The sequence below is a fragment of the Dromiciops gliroides genome, chromosome 1 (assembly GCF_019393635.1).
Source record: "Dromiciops gliroides isolate mDroGli1 chromosome 1, mDroGli1.pri, whole genome shotgun sequence".
In the NCBI taxonomy this organism is placed as follows: domain Eukaryota; kingdom Metazoa; phylum Chordata; class Mammalia; order Microbiotheria; family Microbiotheriidae; genus Dromiciops; species Dromiciops gliroides.
Genome location: NC_057861.1, coordinates 634,979,680 through 635,004,138, shown reverse-complemented (window position 1 = coordinate 635,004,138; position 24,459 = coordinate 634,979,680). Strand labels below are relative to the sequence as shown.

At 44.0% G+C, this 24,459-nt stretch overlaps 1 protein-coding gene across 2 annotated transcripts in view; it reads left to right on the top strand.

Annotated features, from left to right (window-relative positions):
* The first annotated feature begins 1,859 nt into the window (after positions 1–1,859).
* IL21R (interleukin 21 receptor) overlaps positions 1,860–24,459 on the top strand; it is a 56,655-nt gene continuing 34,055 nt past the window's right edge. The window contains exons 1-4 of one of the 2 annotated variants that reach the window (XM_043981458.1): positions 1,860–1,980; positions 8,879–8,952; positions 19,175–19,283; positions 22,475–22,674. In XM_043981458.1, coding sequence (XP_043837393.1) covers positions 1,871–1,980; positions 8,879–8,952; positions 19,175–19,283; positions 22,475–22,674 — 493 coding nt within the window. In that variant the 5' untranslated portion in view covers positions 1,860–1,870. Of the gene's footprint in view, positions 1,981–2,543; positions 2,714–8,878; positions 8,953–19,174; positions 19,284–22,474; positions 22,675–24,459 lie in introns of those variants that run through there. The other variant, XM_043981467.1, reaches the window with a different exon arrangement.

Below are 24,459 nucleotides of genomic sequence, written 5' to 3'. Positions count from 1 at the left end.
TCCTAGAGAATCAATTTAAAAACTACTTGAAAATATTAACAATTTTAGCAAAGACAAAATAAAATACAAAACGAATCCACACAAATCATCAGAATTTCTATATATTACCAACAAAATCCAGCAGTAAGAGATAGGAAGAGAAATTCCATTTAAAATAATTGTAGATAACTTAAAGTGATCCAGGGTTCCTTAACCTATTTTGTGTCCTGGTCCCCTTTGTTGATGTAGTGAAACCAATGTTTTAAATGCATAAAATAAAATGCATAGGATAACAAAGGAAACCAAGTTTATTGAAGTATAGTTGGCGAAGTATTTTTTTTAATCCAACTTCTTGGGGGCAGCTAGGTGGCACAGTAGATAAAGCACTGGCCCTGGATTCAGGAGGACCTGAGTTCAACTTTGGCCTCGGACTCTTGACATTTACTAGCTGTGTGACTCTGGGCAAGTCACTTAACCCTCATTGCCTCACAAAAAAATAAAATAAAATAAAATAAAATCCAAGTTCTTGGACCCCAGGTTAAGAACCCCTGACCTAGACCAAGCCCCTCACTTTACAGAAGACGGCTCAGAGAGATTACAATGACTTGCTCAAGATGACATGGATGCAAAGCAGTAGGAATTGGATTTGAACTCTCTTTCCATGACTCTCTGGGTCTCATTTTCCTCAGGTACAAAATTTGAAACAAAATAACCTTTGATCTGCTCTGTTCCCCCACCTCCAAAATAGGTTGTTGTGAGTATTGAATGAGATAATGCACATGAGATTGCTGTGGAAACTGTAAAATGTGTGACAAATGTCAGTAATTATCATCATATTTGAGAACTAAGATTCCAGCTGTGTCTCACTAGAGAGTGGTAACTAGTGGCTTCCCCAGCTGCGGCAGTCCCCAGCCCCAAATGCTCGCTGTCAAGTGACCTTTTAGCAAGCCAGGTTGCCTGGTGCCTAGGACCTCTCCCACCTCTTTCTCACAGTGACAGATGACTATGAATGAGCAAAGCTCTGTGGGCGGTGCTGGTGATGTACCTTACCACATCCTCCTTGCCTGTGGTCTGCCAGGGAGCTAATAACAGTCTGGTGGGGTGGCTGGTTAGTGCCTGAATGAGGGCACTGGCCAGACCATACATTCCAGAACAGCCTTTCTCTCTGGCTTACACAGGCATTCTGGGTCTTTCTGGCCCTGAGTTGAGACCCTCAGTGGGCCTAGCCCCTCTCCCTGCAGTCTTACCTTGATTTCAACTGCCTAGTTTGTCTTCCCCCCCCCCACCCCGCCAGAAGTCCTAGGGTTACTCTTGGATGACCCGGTATAGGTGGAATGGATGTCTGAGGGGAAAAAAGAGCCAGGTAATTCCCGTTCCATCTCATCACTGGGACCCCCTGGCGCTGGATTTGTGGTTGGTCGGAGACACTTGACTCATCGTATAGTATCAGAGATATGAAATGGTGTTCTTTCCCTTAATTGGAGATTGCAATCCTGTGGTTTGGAGTGGGGTGCCAAGGGGAAGAGAAGAAAGGGAAAGGTCAGATTCGGATGATTTTTTTCGACATTGTTTTTAGCAACATCCAGTCAAGCTGACTTGAGGGGAATGGAGACAGAAGAATAGTTGAAATGACTCCAGGGCTTTCAGTTAAGAGACTGCTTCTCCTGTCGGGTGTCTGTGTGGGGGGGGGTGGGGGGGGTAATATGGCTTGCACTAACTAGCCCGTGGCATTGGTGTTTGGAGGGGACTTTGTTCCTATGGGCCTTGGGATGTGTTTGTCAGTTAGCAATGGACTGGATGCGTATGGTCTATATGGTCTTCCCTATAGCTCCCAGAAGGTACAGGCACTTTCCCAGGAAGATATCCTGGAAGAAGGGAAGGAAGGAAGATTATGGGGACCTGCGGGAGCAAGAGACCAGATGTTGTTTCTTCCCTCAGGGTTGCTGTGAAGAAGGTGTTTTCCTCTTGTTTTACAGATGAGGAAACTGAGGTTCAGAGAGGGTAAGTGTCTTGCCTAATGCTGGTCCCCCAACTCCAAATACCTCGATCTTTCCATTCTCTCCAATATGCCTCTCAGAGACATAGCATCTTCTAGATTACTGCCCACCTTAGCATAGACTTGGAGGGGTATATATCTGAAGGAGAGGTCACCAAGAGAGGAGGGGCAGAGAAGGGTCACTAAGAGAAGGCTGATTCCATGGTTTATTTAAAAAGACCAAAGGAAATGGAGTCAGACCTGAGTTCCAACACGGGACTCAAGCAATTTCCTGGCTGTATGACCCTGGGGGGAGTCTCATCTTCCCGAGCCTTGATTTTCTACTCTGTAAAATGGGGCTATTTGTGTATATACTACTTACTGCACAGTGCGGTTGTGAAGGAGGAAAAAAAAGTACTTCATAAACTCTATTGGCAAAGGCAAGTGATTACCATCAGCCAATCACTTTTTCCTGATGAGGTTTCCGTAGCACCTCCTCTGAGATAGCAGCTGCACACAGAGCCCTGGTCTCCATCCCTTTCAGTAGGAGACAGAAATCCCTTTATCACCCTGCAGTCTGTGGGGGATGTGGGACTCTCCATGGGTCTCTCCCAGTTCTCAGGCTCCCAGAGGCTGAGGCTGCATCTGAGCATCTCCTCTCATCTCTTAGCCTTTGTTTTAAGTAGCGGCGGCACTGGGGCAGGGACCCTCACTGATGGCGGAGTAGCAGGTCTGCAACTTCAGGGAAGGAACCAACAGGTAAAGAGGATGGGAGTCAGGGTAGGGGGGTCAGAGGCCCAAGAGAAATCCCGGGATGATAGCAGCAAAGATCTCAAGCTGGAAGGGATCTCAGAGGCTGTTTAGTCCAGCTTCCTTCATTTTACAGACAAGGAAACTGAGGCTCTTGGAGGTTAAGTGACTTGCCCAAGGTCAAATGGGTAGGGTCAAAGGTAGAATTTGGAACTTAGGTCTTCTGACTACAGAGTTAGTCCTTGTAACATTATGTCATTTAACCTCCTAAAATCTTTGAGATAGGAACCTTCTGAACCCAGAGAGACAGGAAGAGGAGATGAGAATCACTGGATTCCTTACCACTGTCTCCCATTAGCAGGTCTGGTGGAGGCCAGGACAGAAGGAAGTTGGTTTGCAAGTCAAGGGAGAAGAGAAAAACAGACTGATTGAGAGCCCTCTTAAAGGAAATGGTATCTCCCAGCCGATCTCTCAGCCCTGAATCACAGAATCTGAAAATCAGAACATGACCAGTTAATAGAAATCTAGCTTTTTCAGTAGGATCTGAGCTGTGGGGCCCTAGAGGGTAAAGTGCTCTGAGGAGGGAAACTGTTTTGTAAATGCCAGGTCTGAGCTCTGGAACAGATGTTCACATTATTAGAGAAAAGTCTTTATCCTTAATAAAATGAAGAAGTAGAAAAAGTCTAGCATCAAGAGATATGGGTTTGAAACCCAGCTCTGACCCTGACTTAGCCATGAGGGCTTGGGCAGGGTCCTTCATTAACTTCTCTAGATTTCCTTATCGGTAAAGTGGGGATAATAATCCCTGGTATAGAAAAGATTAAATGAGATATCAAAGTGCCTTGGAAACTCTCAGGCCCTGTCTGGGTATTAGGGATAATTGATAAGATGTTACTCATGGTCTCTAATTTAAGTCTGGTGATGAATCAACATTGTGGACAGATTTCTCAGAGGTTGTTCAAAGGTTGAGGGGGTTCAGCGGTTAGGCAAGCTTGGGGTACAGGCCAGTCTAATGTGTGAGGACATTCTAGTAGGGTTTCCTCCCATATGCTCCCTAGCTTTGAATCACTTCTTTGATACTCACTACTTGAATGACCTTAGATTTTCTGATCTAGAAAATAAGAGTTTTGGACTAAATGACTTCTGAAGCTCCTTCTACCTCCAAATCTTTGCCCCTAGACTCTATCATACCTGATTTATGATCTCACCAGGCCTCCAGAAGGGGAGAAAAGATGGGAGGAAAGGGTGCATGCAGGGAAGGGGAAGGGAAGTGGGGCAGAAGCCAGTATGGCCTTGAAAAGGCAAAACACCTACATCTAGACAGAAGAACTGTGAGTTGTTTGTGAGAGAAGAGAAGAGAAAGCTTTAGATATTTATAGGAGTCTCTGGGGGAGAAGGGGCCAGAGGATTGCCTTCAGTGGACATGAACTGCTTCACTCTCTCTGCCCATTTGCTATAGGACACCATGGCTCAGTGAACAGTTGGGGAAGGGATTCATGGTCCACTGAGGCTACTAGCTTCCCCCAAGCTGCCTCTACACCAAAGGGGCTTTTTGCAGGCAATTCAAATGACTCTTTCTGAGTAAACCCGGAAAGTTTTGAAACGAGAACATTCCCCGAAATCAAGAAAACAGGTGGTTGAGAGTGGAGGGGATGGGGAGGAGGGGCTGTCCAGTCTCAAAACTAGTTGCCTGTTCTTGCTTTTGCATGAGTTTTCATTTGCTCTCTTCATAACCTTCTCATGGCATGGTCTCAGTGGTTTCTTATGGTGGATCAGTCTGCTGAGGACCCAGCTATCTGGCACTTCCCCTCCCCCACTCCCACTGAATACACCACATACATACATACATACACACACACACACATATATATACATACAAACATACAGACATATACACTTACATACTTACACACATACTGGATCTAAAGGGGTGCGTGAGGACTTCTAGGTCCTGAAAACACAGATGGATAGAATCATTCAATCAGGCATGCCGGTCAGTACCGACCAGTAGTTCCAGGGCCTGTATAAAGCCATGCTCTAAGAGAGTGAAGAATAGTATCAGGGAAAGAACACTGCATGGGAAATGAGGACGCCCAATTTCTAATCTCGGCGCTGGGCAGACTCAGCAAGTCATTTCCCTCTTCTGGGACTGAGTTTCCATAACTGAACAACAAGGTGGTTGGTGATAAATATCTGTAAAGTGCTTAGCACAGTGCCCAACACATAGTAGGTGCTTAATAAATGTTTAATTGCCTCCCTTCCCCTTCTCACTCTAAAACGATGATCTGATGATCTCTAAAGTCAGTCTTTAAGGTCCCTTCCTACTCTGACCTTCTTTGTTCTGTGTGCTGGGTCTTTTGTGACTCTGGCAGCTCCTTGGAAAGTTTAGGAAAGGAGAAGCCAAGTTTCCCAGGCTGGGAGAAGGAAGCAAGGTTCTTTGGAGCTATAATCCTCTATGTCCCATTTTCCTTCCTGCACCTTTTCCCCCTCTAAGGTCTCAGGGTGACCTGCTTGTGTGGTATGTGCTGCTCTCTGTTCTTCATTGTCCCTCTTTCAGAGTACCCCAAATCTGTGCATGGCTATGGCTAAGAGCACTGATTTATACCCAACAGCCTCCCTATCCTGCCCATCTATGGGGCATCTCTTGAGTAAGCAGATAATAAGACCATAAAAGCATGATCTTATTGCAATCTATTTGCAGTCTCTCTTTCAGGAACCTGAAATTCTTTACCCCTCAATCCCAATAGGATTATGGGTTTAGAAGTAGAAGAGAATTTAGAGGTTGTTTCATTCAATCCCTCATTTTAAATTTAAGAAATCATGTTCACAAGATTATACACATTGTAAATGGCAGAGCTGAGACTTAAATTCAGGTATTCTGACTTAAAATCCTCTTCTCTTTCCACCATATGATGCTGGTGAAGTCAATTTATTTTTCACTCACTCACTCACTCACTCACTCACTCACTCACTCACTCACTCACTTCATTCATTCATTCATTCATTCACATCCTGCCTCTGCCCTGTATGACCTTGATCAAGTCCTTTCCCCTCCTCTGAACCTCAGTTTCCTTATCCATAGAATGGTGGAGGGATGTTGGACTAGATGATCTCAAAGGTCCCAAACCTGCTTCAAATCCTGGGATCCAATGACTATAACCAACATTTTTTAAAGAGCCTTCTGTGTTTAAGACATTTTGCTGGGAACTGATGACATTTTGCTATAAGAGGTTTACAATAAAAGAGGGGATAAAGACATGTATACAAGTAACTGTGACCCAAAGAAGAGCAGGGTGAGCATAAAGGAGATGTGCCAGTAAAGCCCTTTGATAAACGAGAGAAAGGAGAGGTCATTTTCAAGGAGGCATCATGGTAGAGTGGAAGGAGCTAGAGATCCAGTTCTGTCACTTGCTGAGTGTGTGACCATTGGACAAGTCATATCACCTCTTAAGGCCTCAATTTTTTCACCTGTAAAAATGATGGAGTTGGACAAGATGACTTCTGGGGTCCCCTCCAGCTTTAGCTCTCTGATTCTATGGATCTTAAAGTGAACTATAGCTGAGAAGTGGTCTTATATGAGTGTTGAAGGAAGCAAGAGGCTTCTCCAGATGGCTATGAGGACCACCAGGCTTCCATTCATGACACAAGAAAAGAAATGGAACCTGGAAAGGGTAGCACAAGAATGGGGAATGCTGAGGAGTCATTCAGTGGATTCCCTTGGTAGAGTATGATGAGGCACAGTGTGATATAAGCCTGAAAAAAAGTCACTAGGAGATAAACTGAGGAGGGCCTTGAATGCTAGTATCAGGAATTTGTACTTTATTTGGTTATCAAAAGAGGACCACTGAAGGTGTTTGATAAATTTCTATTGGGTTAAAGGGGTGGACTTTCCTATGAAAAGTAAGTTGGGAGCACCTGAGGCCTTACCCTGCTCCATCTTGACCCCCCAAATCCTTTGAAGTTCTAGGGGGATGAGGCATCTAGGTGGCACAGTAGATAAAGCATGAGGCCCAGATTCAGGAGGACCTGAGTTCAAATTCAGCTTCAGAAACTTGACACTTACTGTGTGACCCTGGGCAAGTCACTTAACCCTCATTGCCCTGCAAAAAAAAAAAGAGAAGTTCCAGGGGGACAAAAAGGGCTGCTGAGCCACCATCTGGGACTATCAGTGACTAGTTAGCACTTCTCAGTGTCAACCTGAGTCACACAAAAGAACCTGTTTCCTTCCCCAACAGCTCAGAAAAGAGGCAGGAGACTGAAGACAAGGAGAGTAGAGGCATTGAAGCCCTAGGTATGAAGAGGGAACCAAAGAAAGTTCATTTCAATGTTCCCTTTTGGGAAGTCCCTCTCCTTTCAGCTCTTCCTCTTTGAAGACATCCCTTCTCTTTCCCTTTCTTCCTCTTCTGGGGAGTCCCTCCCAGCTCATCTCAGCCCTGTTGCTCTTTTTACCTTGGTACCTCTTGTCAGCAACAATCATTTTCACTCTAAGAGGCTCCACCTCTCCTTGCGCTTGGCCTTCTCCTTTCTCTAGAGACCTCTGAGCTTGGAGGCCTTTTAAACTCTGGGGAAGGCTCAGTAGTCTGGGCCAGACTGGGATCTGGGAGCTCATGGCTTCCCAGTGAATACCCAAAGTACAGAGACAGCATGATAGAATGGAAAGGTCTTAAGATCTGACCTATAATCCTAGATATGGCATTTTCTATCTCTACAATCGTGAACAAGTCATTGCCCTTCCCTCAGCCTCAGTATCTTCTTTTGTAAAATTAAGGGATTGGACTCAATGGTTCCTGAAGTACCTTTCAGCTTCAAAACATATGATCCTAAGATTCTTTGAGTCCCAATTCAAATAATCCTTTCTTTGTGAAGCCTTCCTTGATTCCCACAGTGAAAAGCAATCTCACCCCCATCTGCTCTCATAGAACCTATTCTCTGAGCCCTCTTCCAGCTCTGACAATCTAGGATTCTAAATATAGTGTTCTTTTTTTTTTTTTGTGGGGCAATGGGGGTTAAGTGACTTGCCCAGGGTCACATAGCTAGTAAGTGTCAAGTGTCTGAAGGCAGATTTGAACTCAGGTACTCCTGAATCCAGGGTCGGTGCTTTATCCACTGTGCCACCTAGCTGCCCCTGTAGTGTTCTTTTACTGATGCATGCGTGTGTGTGTGTGTGTGTGTGTGTGTGTGTGTGTGTGTGTGTGTGTGTGTGTGTGGTGTCTTCTACTGTCTCTGATTCAGTTCCAAGAACACTAGGCACACAGGACTTCAGCATAACCTACTCACAGCCCAGATCAGAATCTACCTTTAGGTAGTAGATTGGAATCTGAAGAGCAAGCCCCCTGGGGCTAGGCTGCTGATTGAGCCAACTAGGCAGAGCCTATATGGTTTTTGGAATATTTAAAATGCCTAATGATACTATAATAATAACAGCTCCTATTTCTATGCACTTAAAGAATTCCCAACTGTTTCCCTCAATAAAGAGAAACTAAAGATATCGAACACCCTTGTTAAAAAGGCAGACCCTCCTAGAAGGAACCAGAAAGCTAAGAATCTTAATTCCTTGAGGAGGACCATTTCATTTTTGTCTCTGCAGTCCCAATACCTAGCACCTTGCCTTATTGAGGAAGGTGCTTAATTAGTGTCTGTTGACTGATTGATTGAGTTATGGGCCATGTTGGTGTTGTTCCTCCTGATGAGGACCAATGACATCAGGAGCATGATGTTTTGACTTGCAAATGAATTGGAGTTAAGTGAGGCAGAGCTGTATGGGCCATAAGCACTTATAAATGAGTAGTTTATCAGAGGATTTCCAAAGAGTCCAGAGATTTAGGGTAGGATTTGGGGGTGAAGGGAGAGAGGTCCTGAGCCTGGGAAAATGCAGGAGCCAGAAAGTAGGAAGTGGAAGGGTATAAAGGTAGAGGGTGTTTAGGGAGATTTTCCCATCATGTTGCCCTGGCCAGGCATCCCTTAGTGTACTGGTCACATTTAGAATATTACAGATAGAAAGGACCTTTGAAGTCTTTCGAGGCCTGGAGAGTTTGATGGACTCGCCCAAATTTATATACACTGCTAATCAGTGACAGATCCCTGGTCACCCAGGAAACCACTGTCACGCTGAACTCCCCCAGTCCCCCAGACCAGCTCCCAACAAAAAGGCTACAATTCTCTATTGTTTTTCAGGCTTTCCTTTGGGGTCAGCATGTGCCCTGGTCATCTTGGCTGGACCATCACCTTCCTCCTGATACTCCATTGCAGTAAGTGTATGGCTTAGATGTCTTTTGCTTGGGGGAAGGGGGTAGAGTGGGGAAGAGGGAGATCTTGCTCATCCCTAGTCACTGCTGGGGGGGGTGCCGTATGAGCGTATGCATAATAATAATAATATGAATCCAAATCCATACAGGATTTTAAGGCTTATAAAGCATCTTGCTCATAACAACCCCATGAAGTAGTGTAAACATTCTTACCCCACACTTTACAGATAAGGAAACTGAGGCTCAGAGAACTTAAGTGGTGTGACTGACCCAACTAACATTAGGATGTAAAGTGCCTGTGGAAATGGGAAAACCCTCCCGAAGTCATCTAATCTTTTTCCCTGTCTCCTGAGAGGCCTGACCCTAAAAGTAACCTAACCCCCAGAGAACTGTGCTATCCTAAGATCTCTTTCAGGTATGGGGACTTCATACTAGCTTTGTGACCATGGGCATGTCACTTAACTCCAACTGCCTCCCCCTCCCCCAAATGCAGCCCACTATACCATCTCACTGTTCTGGTGATCAGGAAAATCCTTCCTTTGGTCTGATTTCAAGATCTCCCTTAATAATCCTAAACCCTAGCTAGAACTGGAGTCCACAGGGTTGTTTCCTCTCCTCATCTGATCAATCATTGCTAGGGATCTCCAGGCCAAAGCCCTAAAATAGACATTCAGGGAAGACGATGAAAGAAAAGGCAATTTCAGGTCCTTGGGGATCTAAATGAATACAGAAAGGATGAAGAAACACACATCCAAACAAGGTGCAGGAAAATTACACATAAATGCATACGAACACATAATGTCAGACCTGGAAGGAAACCTAGAACATGGAATCTAGAACTGGAGGGAGCCTTAGAACATAGAATGTAAGACTTAGAAAGGACCTTAGAACAGAAAATATCACTTCTGGAAAGGGATTCCTGAACAAAGCTTCTTAAACTGTGGGTTGGGATCCCATATGGGATCCCATAACTGAATGTGTGTGTGTGTGTGTGTGTGTGTGTATGTGTGGTGGGGTAGTGTCACAAAAAAATTGGCAACTGTAAAAGGTTATGTATACCTATTTTATCTACCTATATACCTGGGGTTGCATGAAAATTTCTCAGTTGAAAAGGGGTCACTCGTGGAAAAAGTTTAAGAAGCCCTACTCTAGAACATAAAAAGTCAGGCTTAGAATGAACCTTAGAACATGGAATGTTGGAGTTGGAAGAGACCTTAGAACATGTAACACAGAAATTCAGAGCAAGAAGAATTTTGTTCTCTAGTTGGAAAGAACCTTAGAGAAAATCTATTCCAAGATTCTCTTTTTACAGATGGGGAAAATGAGGTCCACAAAGGGGAAATTACTTGCCTAAGGTCATACAGAAAGTTAATGGCATATCCAGACTTAGAACCCAGGTCTCTACTCCCAGTTCAATGTTGTTTTTTACACTGTATTACACTTATTCAATGAACACAGGGTCCATAAGTGATAAACAAGCAAACAAAAAGGCACCTGGAGCTGGTGGAATGAGAGAAATAGGGAGAGGGGGTTGGAGGATGGGGGATAGGTAACATGTTTTGACAATGGGGCATTCCAGAACAGGATCATGACATATGTGAAAGCCTGTAGGCGTCATTGGAGCGAGCCTATCACGCATGAGGGCGATCAAACTGTGGCAGAGGGAGGAATTGTAGAGAGGACCAACTTCTCTGCCTGTAACTAACTCGATGACATTTTACACTGACTTTTTTTTTTAAGACCCAGGGACACAAATAGCCTGGGCAGGAAACAGATGTCACACTTCTTTTTATTTTTCTTTTTTAAATAGACAGTCCCTCTTTAAGGGGACCAAGTTGCTCCATAGGGTTAACTTGTCCATCTACCTTCCTGTTCCTACTAGGACGTTTTCTGGGCCATAGATGTTGAGGCATTTTTCAGTCATGTCTGACTCTTCATGATCCCATTTGGCGTTTTCTTGGCAAAGGTACTATAGGTTTGCTATTTCCTTCTTTGGTTCATTTTACAAATGAGGAAATTGAAGCAAATGGGGTTAAGTGACTTGTCCAAGGTCACACAGCTAGTAAGTGTCTGAGGCTAGAATTGAACTCAGGAAGATGAGTCTTCCTGACTCTGGGCCTGGCACTCTCTCCACTGAGCCACCTAGCTGCACCTACTACACTCCAAGCATCATGCTAAGGGCTGTCAAATATGCCATAGAGAGCATTCTTGCTCAGGTGTGAGTTAAACTAGATGATCTCTGGAATCCTGTCCAACCCTGAGATTCTATGATAACAAGTAGGTAAATGGTATGGAAAGAACTTTATTCACATTTATGCAGAGGGATTTCAGAGCAAGGGGAAGGACTCTGTAGGGTAGCTTTAGTTAGCCTAGGCTTTGTGAGGTAGATGACTCTTGAAGTGAGTCTTAAAGGATGAATGGATGGGTAGGGGTTGGAAAGACTTTCAGGTGGAGCATCCATGTAAAGGCATGGGAATGAGAAGCATAGTGTGTATGGGGGAGAGAGAGGAAGGGGAAAGAGAGGGAAGGAGGGAGGGAGGGAGGGAGGGAGAGATAGAGACAGAGACAGACAGAAAGAGGAAGACAGACAGAGAAAGACAGAGAGACAAAGAAAGAGGAAGAGAGAAATAGAGAGAGACAGAGACACAGGGAGAGAAACAGAGACAGAGACAGAGAGAGAGAGAGAGAGAGAGAGAGAGAGAGAGAGACTTGCATACCCTGGAGGATGTGGGAGTTATGAGAAATAAGGCTGAATGAAATCATAGAATGCTAGTGCTAGAAGGGACCTCAGAGATCATGTAATCTAAACCACTTCATTTTACATGTGGGGAAACAATTTACATACTGGGGAAGTGGCTTGCCCAAATTCACCCATTGAGTCAGTAGTGGAACTGAGGTGAGTTACAACCTAGTGGGTGTCTTCACTCCCAGTTCCTTGCTCTCTACTTGGGGAGTCAAACTCAAATGAAAAGGAGGGCCCCTAGTCCGTACATAAGGATCCTTACAGACTGCACATGGACTTAATTTAAAAATGTGATGTTATCTATGTTTTATTGTATTTTAATTTATTTTGTTAAATATTTCCCAATTACATTTTATTTTTATTTTTTATTTTTTGGCAGGGCAGTGAGGGTTAAGTGACTTGCCCAAGGTCACACAGCTAGTAAGTGTCAAGTGTCTGAGACTGAATTTGAACTCAGGTCCTCCTGAATCCAGGGCTGGTGCTCTATCCACTGCGACACCTAGCTGCCCCTGTGGAAGACTTATAATGGCAGGATAAGAAGTTTGAATTGAATTCTGTAGGGAGGAGGGAACTTGAGAAGGGGAAAGATAGGATGACGGATGTCCTTTAGGAAGATAACTGGCTTCAGTGTACAAGACAAATTGCAGAGGAGAGTTAGGGAGACAGAGAAACAAATGCTAAGAAAACAGTCTTTCCTTAAAAGGCATCAAGGTTTTCATAAAGTGCAAGGGACAGTGTTGTGCATTTGTTACAATCATTCACGTGGTCCTGTAATTAAATACAGAAGTGGGGCAAATGAGAATGGAGCTCAACAGCTAATTAAATGGATGCCAGGGATGAGGAAGGAAGATTCTTCAATCCCCTCATTTTATTTTTGTTTGTTTGTTGTTTTTTGTTTTTTTGGTGAAGCAATTGGGGTTAAGTGACTTGCCCAGGGTCACACAGCTAGTAAGTGTCAAGTGTCTGAGGCCAGATTTGAACTCAGGTCCTCTTGACTCCAGGGCCAGTGCTTTATCCACTGTGCCACCTAGCTGCCCCTATTCCCCTTATTTTATAAGAAAGGAAATTGAGGTCCACAAAGGTCCAATGACCCGTCCAAGCCAATACTCAGTAAATGGCAGCAGACTCAGTTCCTCTGACTCCTAATGGAGACCTTTTCCGACTAGATCACATTTCCTTCTGGTTTTGCGCCTAGGTGAGAAGGCAGATAATAGCACCATCGAGAGGAGTAGGGAAATTAGGAAGCTTCCAAAGGTCACCAAATAAACTTAGCCTGGCATTCAAGGCCCTCTGCCATATGGCCCCTATCTGACCTCATGTCCTACTGTTAACCCATTATGGACTCTCTGCTTCATGCTGGTCTTTCCCCTGCCTATCTATACCTGTGCAGTTTCCTTCACCTGGAAGGCCCTGGGCCCTCGTACTGTGGGATATACAGGAAAACCCACTTAGCTGGAGGGTAGGAGACACTGTTCTGTTTCTGCCTCTGCTAGCTGTCTCACCATGGACAGTTTGTTTTGCTTTTCATTTAACATGGCTGCCTTTGGTGTACTGCAAAACTTTTTAAGAATATGACTCTGGGGGGCAGCTAGGTGGAGCAGTGGATAAAGTACCAGCCCTGGATGCCAGAGGACCTGAGTTCAAATCCAGCCTCAGACACTTGACACGTACTAGCTGTGTGACCCTGGGCAAGTCACTTCACCCTCATTGACCCCCCCCCAAATTAATCTGAGTCATATTCTTTCTTCTTCTTTTTTTTTTTTTTGGTGGGGGGGTCAATGAGGGTGAAGTGACTTGCCCAGGGTCACACAGCTAGTACGTGTCAAGTGTCTGAGGCTGGATTTGAACTCAGGTCCTCCTGAATCCAGGGCCGGTGCTTTATCCACTGCATCACCCAGGTGCTCCTGATTAATTTCTATAAAATCCGAAAAACAAGAAGGAAGAGATGAAAGGGGATGGATGACAAGGGAAGAATGAAAAATAATGACACATAGGGTCCTGTTTGCCATAACTGAAGCAGGGCTACATGGAAAGGGGAGTATAGTGGGAAGGCCATTGTCCTTGAAGTCACGGGACCTGGGTTTGAATCCTGAACCCATCCCTTAGTCTAGGTATGACTCTAGGCCAGTCATTTCATCCTCCCTCAGCCTTGTTTCCCCAAATGGAAAATGAAAGAGATGGACTTAGAGGATCTGTAAATTCCCTTCTAGCTTTAAACTCTATGTTTCCACAGTACTTTGTGCTTTTCATAGCGCAGCCCTCACAACGACTCTGAAGGGTGAGTTACACAGCTATCTCTGTCTACATTCTGTAGATTGGCATATGGTCTTGGAGAAGTGAAGTGACCTTTCTAAGATGACACAGCCAGTAAGTGTCAAGGCTGGGACCCAGACTTCCATATTCTAATACTCAGACCAGTGCTCTTTCCAGCCCATCAGCCAGGGGGACCTATGGTGATCTTGATGCAGGATGGATGAGGACTCGGGCTGGATCGGGGGAGGTGGGGGATGGGGAAAGGAGAAATAACTTTTGGAGAAGCTGGAGGTTCAGAGAGGATTGTAAATGGAGGAGACAGGTTAAAACCCTGATTAGAAAATCCTTCAGGGGCAGCTAGGTGGTGCAGTGGATAGAGCACCAGCCCTGGAGTCAGGAGTACCTGAGTTCAAATCCGACCTCAGACACTTGACACTTACTAGCTGTGTGACCCTGGGCAAGTCACTTAACCCCAATTGCCTCACCAAAAAAAAAAAAAAGAAAGAAAATCCTTCAAAGTGAGGAGAGGGGTGAGGAGATAAGAGAGAGATCTGGGAAGCAGGGTAGGGTGGGAAGACAGGAGGCATCCAGGGGCTGGACAAAGAGCACTGGGTGAGGGACCCGAGCTCCAGAAGATCAGGCAGAGGATTCTTGTGCTCCAATGCCAGAGGCAGGATGTATGGTGTAGATAAGTCAGGTGAACTTGAGGACCGTCATTTTGACCTGAGGGTTAAGAGGAGGAACTTGGGACTCAGCCAGGATAGGACCCAGCTTCTCCAGGAACTAAGAGAAATAGAACTCAGCCTAGACTTAGGGGAAAGGACCTGGGAGAGAACTAGCCAAATAGAATGATGATCCCCGAGTTAGTGCTTCTGACTCAGAAAGTATGGGACAACAAAACGGGAACCACTTGGAAAGGAGTGCTTTAAACCCAGGCCAAGTTAACTTTAGCACTGTACTCATAACTTAGCTCAGTTATGTGGAGGGTCCCTGCCCCAAAGTGAACCTTTCCAGATTCTCCTACACCTTAGAAAATATGGCTATGCATTCTAACTTCCTAGGCAGGGCAGTCATAACAAGTGGAACCTTGGAAGCACAGATGTCACAGATTTCAGAGACAGAAGGGACATTAGGAAGCAGACTATCTGAGGTCGGGTAGTCCAGTGCATTCTTCAGAAAAGTGGGGAAACTGAGGCCCAGGAAGGGGAAACGATTTGACAAGGCCACTCAGTTCTAGAAGTAGCAGCACTAGATTCAAACCCAAGTCTTCTGATTCCAAGTGCAGTGGAAAGGGTGGGGAAAGTCCCAGTGCAGCTAGGTGGCACAGTGGATAGAGCACCGGCCCTGGAGTCAGGAGTTCCTGAGTTTAAATCTGGCCTCAGACACTTGACACTTACTAGTGACCTTGGGCAAGTCATTTAACCCCCATTGCCCCGCAAAAAAAAAAAGTCAACCAGTATAGAGTTCAAATCCAGACTCAGACACTTAACACTTATTAGCTGTGTGACCCTGGGCAAGTCACTTAACCCCAATTGCCTCACCAAAGAAAGAAAAAAAAGAAAGGAAAATCCCACAGTCCCCAGGGAAGAAAAAATGGTAGAAAGCCATGATCTCAGGACTAGCCTGTCTATGGAAGAGAGAACCCTCTTTCTGTTTCATCCCTCAGAGAGTCCGGGGGGAAGTTCAGACTGGATGTGTCCTCCTTCCAAAGGGCATCCTCATACACGATTTAGACATAAGAGGTGATACCATAGGTAAATTAGGAGAGAAAGAAATAGTCTGCCTATCAGATCTTTGGAAAGGAAAACAGTTTATGACCAAACAAGAGTTAGAGTATATTGTAAAATGCAAAATGGATGATTTTGATTACATTAAATTAAAAAATTTTTGTACAGACAGAAGCAATGCATCCAAAATTAGAAGGGAGGCAGAAAGCTGGGAAACAATTTTTGTGGCCAGTACTTCTGATAAAGGCCTCATCTCTAAAATATATAGGGAACTAAATCAAATTTATAATAATCCAAGTCATTCCCCAATTGAGAAATGGTCAAAGGATATGAACAGGCAGTTTTCTGATGAAGAAACCAAAGCTATTGTTAAGGGCTAAAATTCTAGCTAGTCTGTCTAAAATATCTAATGAGTGGTCGCCAATAAATTATAAGCTTTAGCAAGAGTTAGACTTTTAAGCATTTATTAAGGAGAATAAGAATTTGGTAAAGAGAGAGAAAGGCCTAGATTCCTATCTATTAAAGGGAGAGCACATTTCTAGCTCCCTTCTCCGCCAGCGTCCCCAGGAAAGAGCGCGAGACTGAGCGCCAGTCTCTTCCTTCCTCCTCCCACTAGCCCGCGTCACTTCCTGACTCCTGGTCTTGCCCTCAAAGACCTTCCCTTCATGGGCAGAACTCTTCTACAGTAAGTATCCAGCAGGTGGCGTTATTCCAATCGTTACACTATCTATTCCCATATGAAAAAATGCTCTAAATCACTATTGATCAGAGAGATGCAAATTAAAACAACTCTGAGGTACCACCTGACACCTATCAGATTGGCTAAAATGACAAAAAAAGGAAAATAATAAATGTTGGAGAAGCTGTGGGAAAATTGGAACACTAATGCATTGTTGGTGGAGCTGTGAACTGATCCAACCATTCTGGAGAGCAATTTGGAATTATGTCCAAAGGGCGATAAAGCTGTCCATACCCTTTGACCCAGCAATACCACTTTTGGGTCTTTTTCCCAAAGAAATCATGGAAAGGGGAAAGGGACACACATGTACAAAAATATTTATAGCTGATCTTTATGTGGTGGCAAGGAATTGGAAGTTGAGGGGATGCTCATCAATTGGGGAATGGCTGGACAAGTTGTGGTATATGAATACAATGGAATACTATTGTGCTGTAAGAAATGATGAGCAGGAGGAGTTCAGAGAAACCTGGAGGGTCTTGTGTGGGCTGATGATGAGTGAGATGAGCAGAACCAGAAGAACATTGTACACAGTATCATCAACATTGAGTGTTGATCTACTGTGATGGACTATATTCTTCTCACCAATGCAATGGTACAGAAGAGTTCCAGGGAACTCATGATAGAAGAGGATCTCCAAATCCAAGAAAAGAAAAAAAAAAGAACTGTGGAGTATAGATGCTGAATGAACCATACTATTTCTTTTGTTTTTGGTGCTGTTGTTTTTTCTATTTTGAGGTTTTTCATCATTGCTCTGATTCTTCTCTTATAACATGACTAATGCAGAAATAGGATTAATGTGATTATGTGTCTATACATATATATATATATATATATATATATATATATATATAACCTATATCAGATTACCTGCTGTCTAGGAGAGGGGGGAGGGAGGGAGAAAAATCTGAAATTGGAAAGCCTGTATAAACAAAAGTTGAGAACTATCTTTACATGTAACAGGAAAAAAAAATACTTTATTAATTAAAAAAATAAATAAATAAAGGGCATCCCCAGGAGTTGCACTATTTTCTCACATACAGATGGAAACCTGTCGCAGAAATAAAGGATGTTAGATTCACCCATTCGGCCTCAGCCTCAGCCTCCCAGGAGAGGAATGGTAGATCTAAGTACCCCTGTAGGGAAGAATAAGATCATAGGAGAGCAGAGATGTCTCTAGTCTGAGGATGGGAAGAGGAAGAGGAAGAGGTGCCAGTGAGACAGCAAGAAGGAGGTTATCCAAGAAGGGGCAACGTTAGGGAGATATGCCCAGTGGATGGCAAAGCCAGAAGACGACTCCAGGCTATTATAAATGGAGGATCCATTCCTCCAGTGGGAAAGGAAAATTAGGCTATTATGGGGCATGAAGAATTACTAATTAGCTCTGGCGAGGCACTTCCCCTCTCTGAGACCAGGTTGACATTCTTGTAAAATGAAAGAGGTACATATGATAGTCATCCAAGCTGCTTTCGGCTGTGGCATTCTCTGTTCAGTATGCTAGGGTCCTTTCCAGCTCTAACATCCTATGTTCTAAGGCCCAGCTTCTCAGACTCTGGGGTCGTGCAACTGAATGTGGGGGTCATGAAAAATTGGGCAACAGTAAAAAGTTTATACACACACACATATATACACGGATACATATATACATACATGTGTATGTATATATGTGTGTATGTATGTGTGTGTGTATATATATATATATATATATATATAAAACGAACCTATATACCCAGCATCTTGTAAAAATTTCTCAATTGAAAAGGGGTTGCAAGTGGGAAAAGTTTAAGAAGCCCTGCTCTGGGGCAGCTAGATGGCGCAGTGGATAGAGCACTGGCCCTGGAGTCAGGAGTACTTGAGTTCAAATCCTGCCTCAGACACTTAACACTTACTAGCTGTGTGACCCTGGGCAAGTCACTTAACCCCAATTGCCTCACTAAAAAATAAATAAATAAATAAATAAATAAATGAAATTTAAAAATAAGAAGCCCTGCTCTAAGGCCCCTCCCAGCTCTAACAGGCTATCTTCTATGTTCTAAGATCACTTTGGGGGCAGCTAGGTGGTGCAGTGAATAGAGCACTGACCCTGGAGTCAAGAGGACCTGAGTTCAAATTCCGCCTCAGACACTTGACGCTTACCAGCTATGTGAATCTGGCCAAGTCGCTTAACCCTAACTGCCTTAAACATTCAGGGCCATCTCCAGTCGTTCTGGTGTATATCTTGCCACTGGACCCAGATGGCTCTGGAGGAGAGAGTGAGGCTGGCGACCTTGCACACAGCCCTTCCCTCACTTCAATTCAGTGCAAGTCATGATGACATCTATCATGGTGCTCGAGAACAAAGGACAAACAACAAGATCCCCTTTCATTTGAATGTTCTATTTGCTGAGATTCCTTCCGGCTTTACCGTACTGAAGTTCTAATGCAGGCTCTCCATTTCACTTTGGCCCATGAAAGGCAGCAAGCTTAAACTAATAGAAATTAGCACCATCTCCACTTCCACCGCTACCACTCCCTACCTTGTGAGCCCCCGGAGATTTTCCTAAGCTTAGTCTCTAGGAGAACCTGCCCAGGGATAGCCTGCTCAGAACATCCGGACTGCTTCCTGCCACCTTAGGCTGATACTCTTCTTCCGGTGGGGTTTCGTTCCTAGGTCCAGTAAACTGGGGATTGAGCTGACTAGTCCCCATCCCAAATCACAAGGGGAATGTGAGTTAGAATCACCATGATAACATTTTCTCTCTTCCCTCCCCATTCTAACTACCCTAGCATCTGGCCACCGGGACCTCAACTGCTATACAGATTATATCAAGACCCTGACGTGCATCCTGCGAGTGGATCCTGGCTGTGCAGAGACCCCTGAGCTCACCATTGAGTGGTAAGTGCCAATGATAGGAAAGGAGAGCAGAGGTGAAGAGGGAAGGAGGGAGAGGGAGGGAAGGGGGAAGGGGAAGAGGGAGGGAGGGAAGGAGAGAGAAGAAGAAGAAGAAGAAGAAGAAGAAGAAGAAGAAGAAGAAGAAGAAGAAGAAGAAGAAGAAGAAGAAGAAGAAGAAGTAGAAGAAGAAGAAGAAGAAGAAGAAGAAGAAGGAGGAGGAGGAGGAGGAGGAGGAGGAGGAGGAGGAAGAAGAAGAGGGAAGGAAGGAGGAAGGGAGGGAGGGAGGGAGAGTTGGGCTGGAATGATTTGAAATTCTTTTCCAGTTCTGTAAGTCCATGGATCATGTTAAAGCCAAAGTGAGGTACTGGAGGGATGTCCAAGTGAAAGGATTGAGCAGGGAATGTTTCATTTTTGTCTTTGCAGTGCCCGTGCTTTTTTCAACATTCTTTATTTTTCTTGCTTTTTTTGGTGATATGGCTAATATGGAAATATGTTTTGTATGATTTCACATGTATAAGTGATATCAAATTGCTGATTTCTATTAGTTTAAGCTTGCTGGCTTTCATGGGCCAAAGTGAAACGGAGAGCCTGCATTAGAACTTCAGTATGGTAAAGCTGGAAAGAATCTCAGCAAATAGAACATTCAAACTAAAGGGGATCTTGTTGTTGTTGTTGTTTGTCCTTCATTCTTGAAGAGGACCATGATAGATGTCATGACTTGTACAGAATTGAAGTGAGGAAGGGCTGTGTGCAAGGTCACCAACCTCACTCTCTCCTCCAGAACCATCTGGGTCCAGTGGCAACATATGCACCAGAATGACTGGAGATGGCCCTCGATGTTTAAGGCCATTAGGATTAAGTGATTTGTCCAGGTTCACATAGCTAGTGAAGATGGGAAGGAGAGAGAGAATTTGGAATTAAAATTTTTTTAAAGAATGTTAAAAATTAATAAAGTAAATCAATTTTCAGTTCCAAGTTCTCTTCCTCTAGCCCCTCCCTCACCCACTGAGAAGGTAAGGAATATGATACCCCTTTTACATGTGAAGTCATACAAAGTATAATTGTGAAAGCCTTTAAAAACTAAACAGAACCTGAGTTCAAATCCAGCCTCAGACACTTGACACTTACTAGCTGTGTGACTCTGGGCAATTCACTTAAGTAACCCTCATTGCCCCACAAAAACAAAACAAAACAAAACTAAACAAAAAACTAAACAGAAGAGATTATATTTTATCCTTGAGACAATAGGGAGTTACTGAAGTTTGTTGAGTAAGGTAGTGAGTGGCACGGTCAGAGATGCATTTAAGGGAAATCACTTTGGCTGTTGTGTGAGAGATGGACTGGAATGAAGAGCAACTTGAGGTAGGGAGGCTAATTAGGAAGCCCTTGCAATAATCCAGAGAAGACGTGATGAGCGGCTGTGTTGGAAAGGGTTGGATGAGAGGGATGTCATGTGAAGAGAAATGGCAAGATTTGGCAATGGATGGCAGAGGTGAGGTAAAGAAGCATGAGAAACAGGGCAGCCCCTTCTATTTTAGGACAGCTCCCATCCCTAATCTACCCTTCCTAAAAACCTGAATCTGTCTCTCTTCTTTCTTTTCTTTCTTTTTTTTTTTTTTTTGTTGGGCAATGAGGATTAAGTGACTTGCCCAGGGTCACACAGCTAGTAAGTATCAAGTGCCTGGGGCTGGATTTGAACTCAGATCCTCCTGAATCCAGGGCTGGTGTTTTATCCACTGCACCACCTAGCTGCCCCCCAAATCTGACTCTCTTCAACATTCACCCTTATTTGTCATTCTGCCCCCAGCCCTTCCTCCCTCCATCAGAACAACTCAAATCTCTTCCATTAGAAAGCCCTTTAAACCTGTGGAGAAGCTTTTCTTCTCTAAACTAAAGAACCCCAGGAACTTCTACTGATGGCATGAACTCAAAGCCCTTTACCTTCTTGGTTGCTGTTTTCTGGACGATCTCCAGTTCAAGGTTTTTCCTAAAATGTGTCACCCAGAACTGAACACAAAGCTCCAGAAATGACCTGACTAGGGCAAAGGACACCAGGAGGTGACATTATGCCTCTCTTTTAAAGCAACCAAAGATTACATCAGCTTTCCTGGCTGCCATATAATACTGTTGACTCATATTGAGCTTGAAGTGCCCCAAAACTCCCAGATCTTATTTTATTTTTTTTTTAAAAAGATAAACTACTTGGGGGCAGCTAGGTGGCACAGTGGATAAGGCACTGGCCCTGGATTCAGGAGGACCTGAGTTCAAATCTGAACTCAGACACTTGACACTTACTAGCTGTGTGACCCTGGGCAAGTCACTTAACCCTCATTGCCCCACCACCACCACCACCAAACACACAAACAAAATATATATATATATAAACATATATAAATATATATATATATATAAACTACTCTATCTAGCCATGCCACATGGAATCATGAAATTCTAGAGCTTTAGAGAGCTTCTTGTTCCATTGCTCATATTCCAGGGGAAACCAAGGCCCAGGTTGATGAAGAGATTTTTCTAAAGTCAAACCCAAGTCTTCTGCCTCCGAATCTGGTATTCTTTTCAGTATACCATACCATCCCCCAGGTTGGTCTAGAAGCCATGTCATCTGAGGCACAGTTAAAGGACCCAGAGAAGAGGAGAACCTGGGATGGCATAATAACTGTCTTCCTATTTCTGAAGGGCCATCATATACTTGGGGGATTAGGTCCCCCACTTTATGGGGAAGCAGATCAGTATAAGGAAGACCTTCCCCCTAACTGGCTATTAAGGGAATGGGCTACCTAAGGAGGTCAGAAGTCTCCAGATTCTGAAGACCTTCAAAGAGAAGCTCTGTGACCACTTACCAGAAATATTAGAGAGGGGATTCCTGCTTCAGGTAGAGGCTGGGCTAGATGACAATGCCAGGGGTTCTTCCAAGATCCTGTGGTTTTATGATCTTTATTATGGTTTTTTTTTTTTAAGTGAGGCAATTGGGGTTAAGTGACTTGCCCAGGGTCACACAGCTAGTAAGTGTTAAGTGTCTGAGGCCGGATTTGAACTCAGGTCCTCCTGACTCCAGGGCCGGTGCTCTATCCACTGCGCCATCTAGCTGCCCCGGTTTTATGATCTTAAAGCACAACAAGCTGCTTGTAGATTGGGAGATGACTGGAGTTCTTTTTGTTTTCTTTTTGTTGTTGAAGGGATGATGCCTACGGGGAACTGGAGGAATTTGCTAACTCCTGTAGCTTCTACCGATCTACCTACAACCATACCCATATGCAGTATACGTGTCACATGGATGTGTATAGACTGATGTCAGATGATGAATTCAATGTCACCGTCACAGACAAGCTAAGCAACAGCTCCAGCGAGGGAAGACATTTCATCTTGTCTCAGAGCAGTGAGTTCATAGGGGAAAACAGTGACATCTTTTTTCATTCTCACTCTCCATTTCCTCCTTTGCTATTGTCTTGACTGCTTTCCACTTCCTAGAAACCTTCCCCCCTCCCTCTACCTCCCAATCCCCTCAATGCCATGTCCTCCCTGGATGATACACTATTCTCTGAACCTTTCTTTGCCCTACACCAGATGCCCTATCAAAACTGCCCTGCCCTATATCCCATCCCTTTGGGACACTGATATCACCTTTGAGCTGGTATCCAGTTAATCCCAAGACATCGATCCATATTACTACAAATAATAACCTAGCTATACACTGTACATCTACACACCTTGCTGTTTATAAAACACTTCCCCAGCCACTGTTATTTGATCCTCTGAAAAATACTGTGAATTAGCTAATACAGGTCTTCTTCTCCTTGTTTTACAGAGGAAGAAACTAAGTCTCAGAGTTAAGTGACTTGACCAAGATCACACTGCTAGCAGATGGTGGAACCAAGACTCCAACCCATTATCTTGCTTAATATGAGATTTTGAACAAGTCACTTCACCTCTGTGCCTCATCAATCAAATGAGAATAGGATTATTTTTTTTTACTAGCTACTTCAGAGGGTTGCTCAGACAATAGATCTTTGTCCAGGGTTTACTAGCTGTGTGATCCTGGGCAACTCACTTACCCCTGCCTGCCTCAGTTTCCTCAATTATAAAATAGAGATAATAGCACCTACCTCCAGGATCAAATGAGATGATATTTGTAAAACACTCAACACAATGCCTGGCACATAAAAGGTTCTTTAAAAATGTTTGTTTCCTTCCCCCTTTCTCCCTCAAGGGCTCCTAGATTTAGAGCTAATCCAATCCCCTTACTCGTTTGTTTTTTTTTTTTTCACAAACAGGAAATTGAGACCTTGATAAATGGCCAGCCCTAAGCACAGCGAGGATTTAAAACCAAATCCAATGTCATTTCCATGAGATTGCATCAGCAGAAGGAAAGGTGGCCTATAGCCTAGCTCTGTCCTATCTCATAAATTCTCCATAAATTGGAGATTGTCCAGAAAAGGGCAACCAGGTAGGCTGGTGAAGGGTTGTGAGTTCAAGTCATATAAGGATCAGTGGAAGGCACTGTATTTAGCACAAACAAGAAAAACTGTCTTCATATGTTTGAATATTTATCCTGCTGGGCCCATGGATGGAAGGGGATAGGGCTGAGGGCAGAACTAAGAAGTACGGAGAAAGATGACCTTGCCAAGCACACTGGGGGCCCTGATTAGAGTGATGCAGTGGCAAGAGCCTTGGATTTAGAATCAGAAGACCCAGGTTCAAATCCTGCCTGTGCCCAAATATATACTACTTGTGTGACCTCCAAAGGAAAGGGATTATACTAGATAACTTTTGAGATCCCATCTGGCTCTTTAAATTTATGAGCCATAGATACCTCTCTTCTTTTTGAGGGAATCTGCATTTGTACCAGGGTTTGCTGGAGATAAATTGCTTTAATCTGGGAGTTCTTAACCTGGGATCTATGGTGTAAGTAAATAGTTTTCAGGAGGTCCATGAACTTCAATAGGAAAAAAAAAACTCTTTATATTTATTAACCTCTAACTGAAATGTATCATTTCCATCAATTATTTAAAGATATTATCATGAGAATGGGACCAGAGGCTTCAACACTCTGCCAAAGGGTCCCTGTCCCACCAAAGTTTAGGATCTTCTGCTTAAAGCCAAAGAGGGGACTAGAAATCCTGATGCTGCCAGTAAGTAGCTGTGTGGCTAATAACAAGACTTT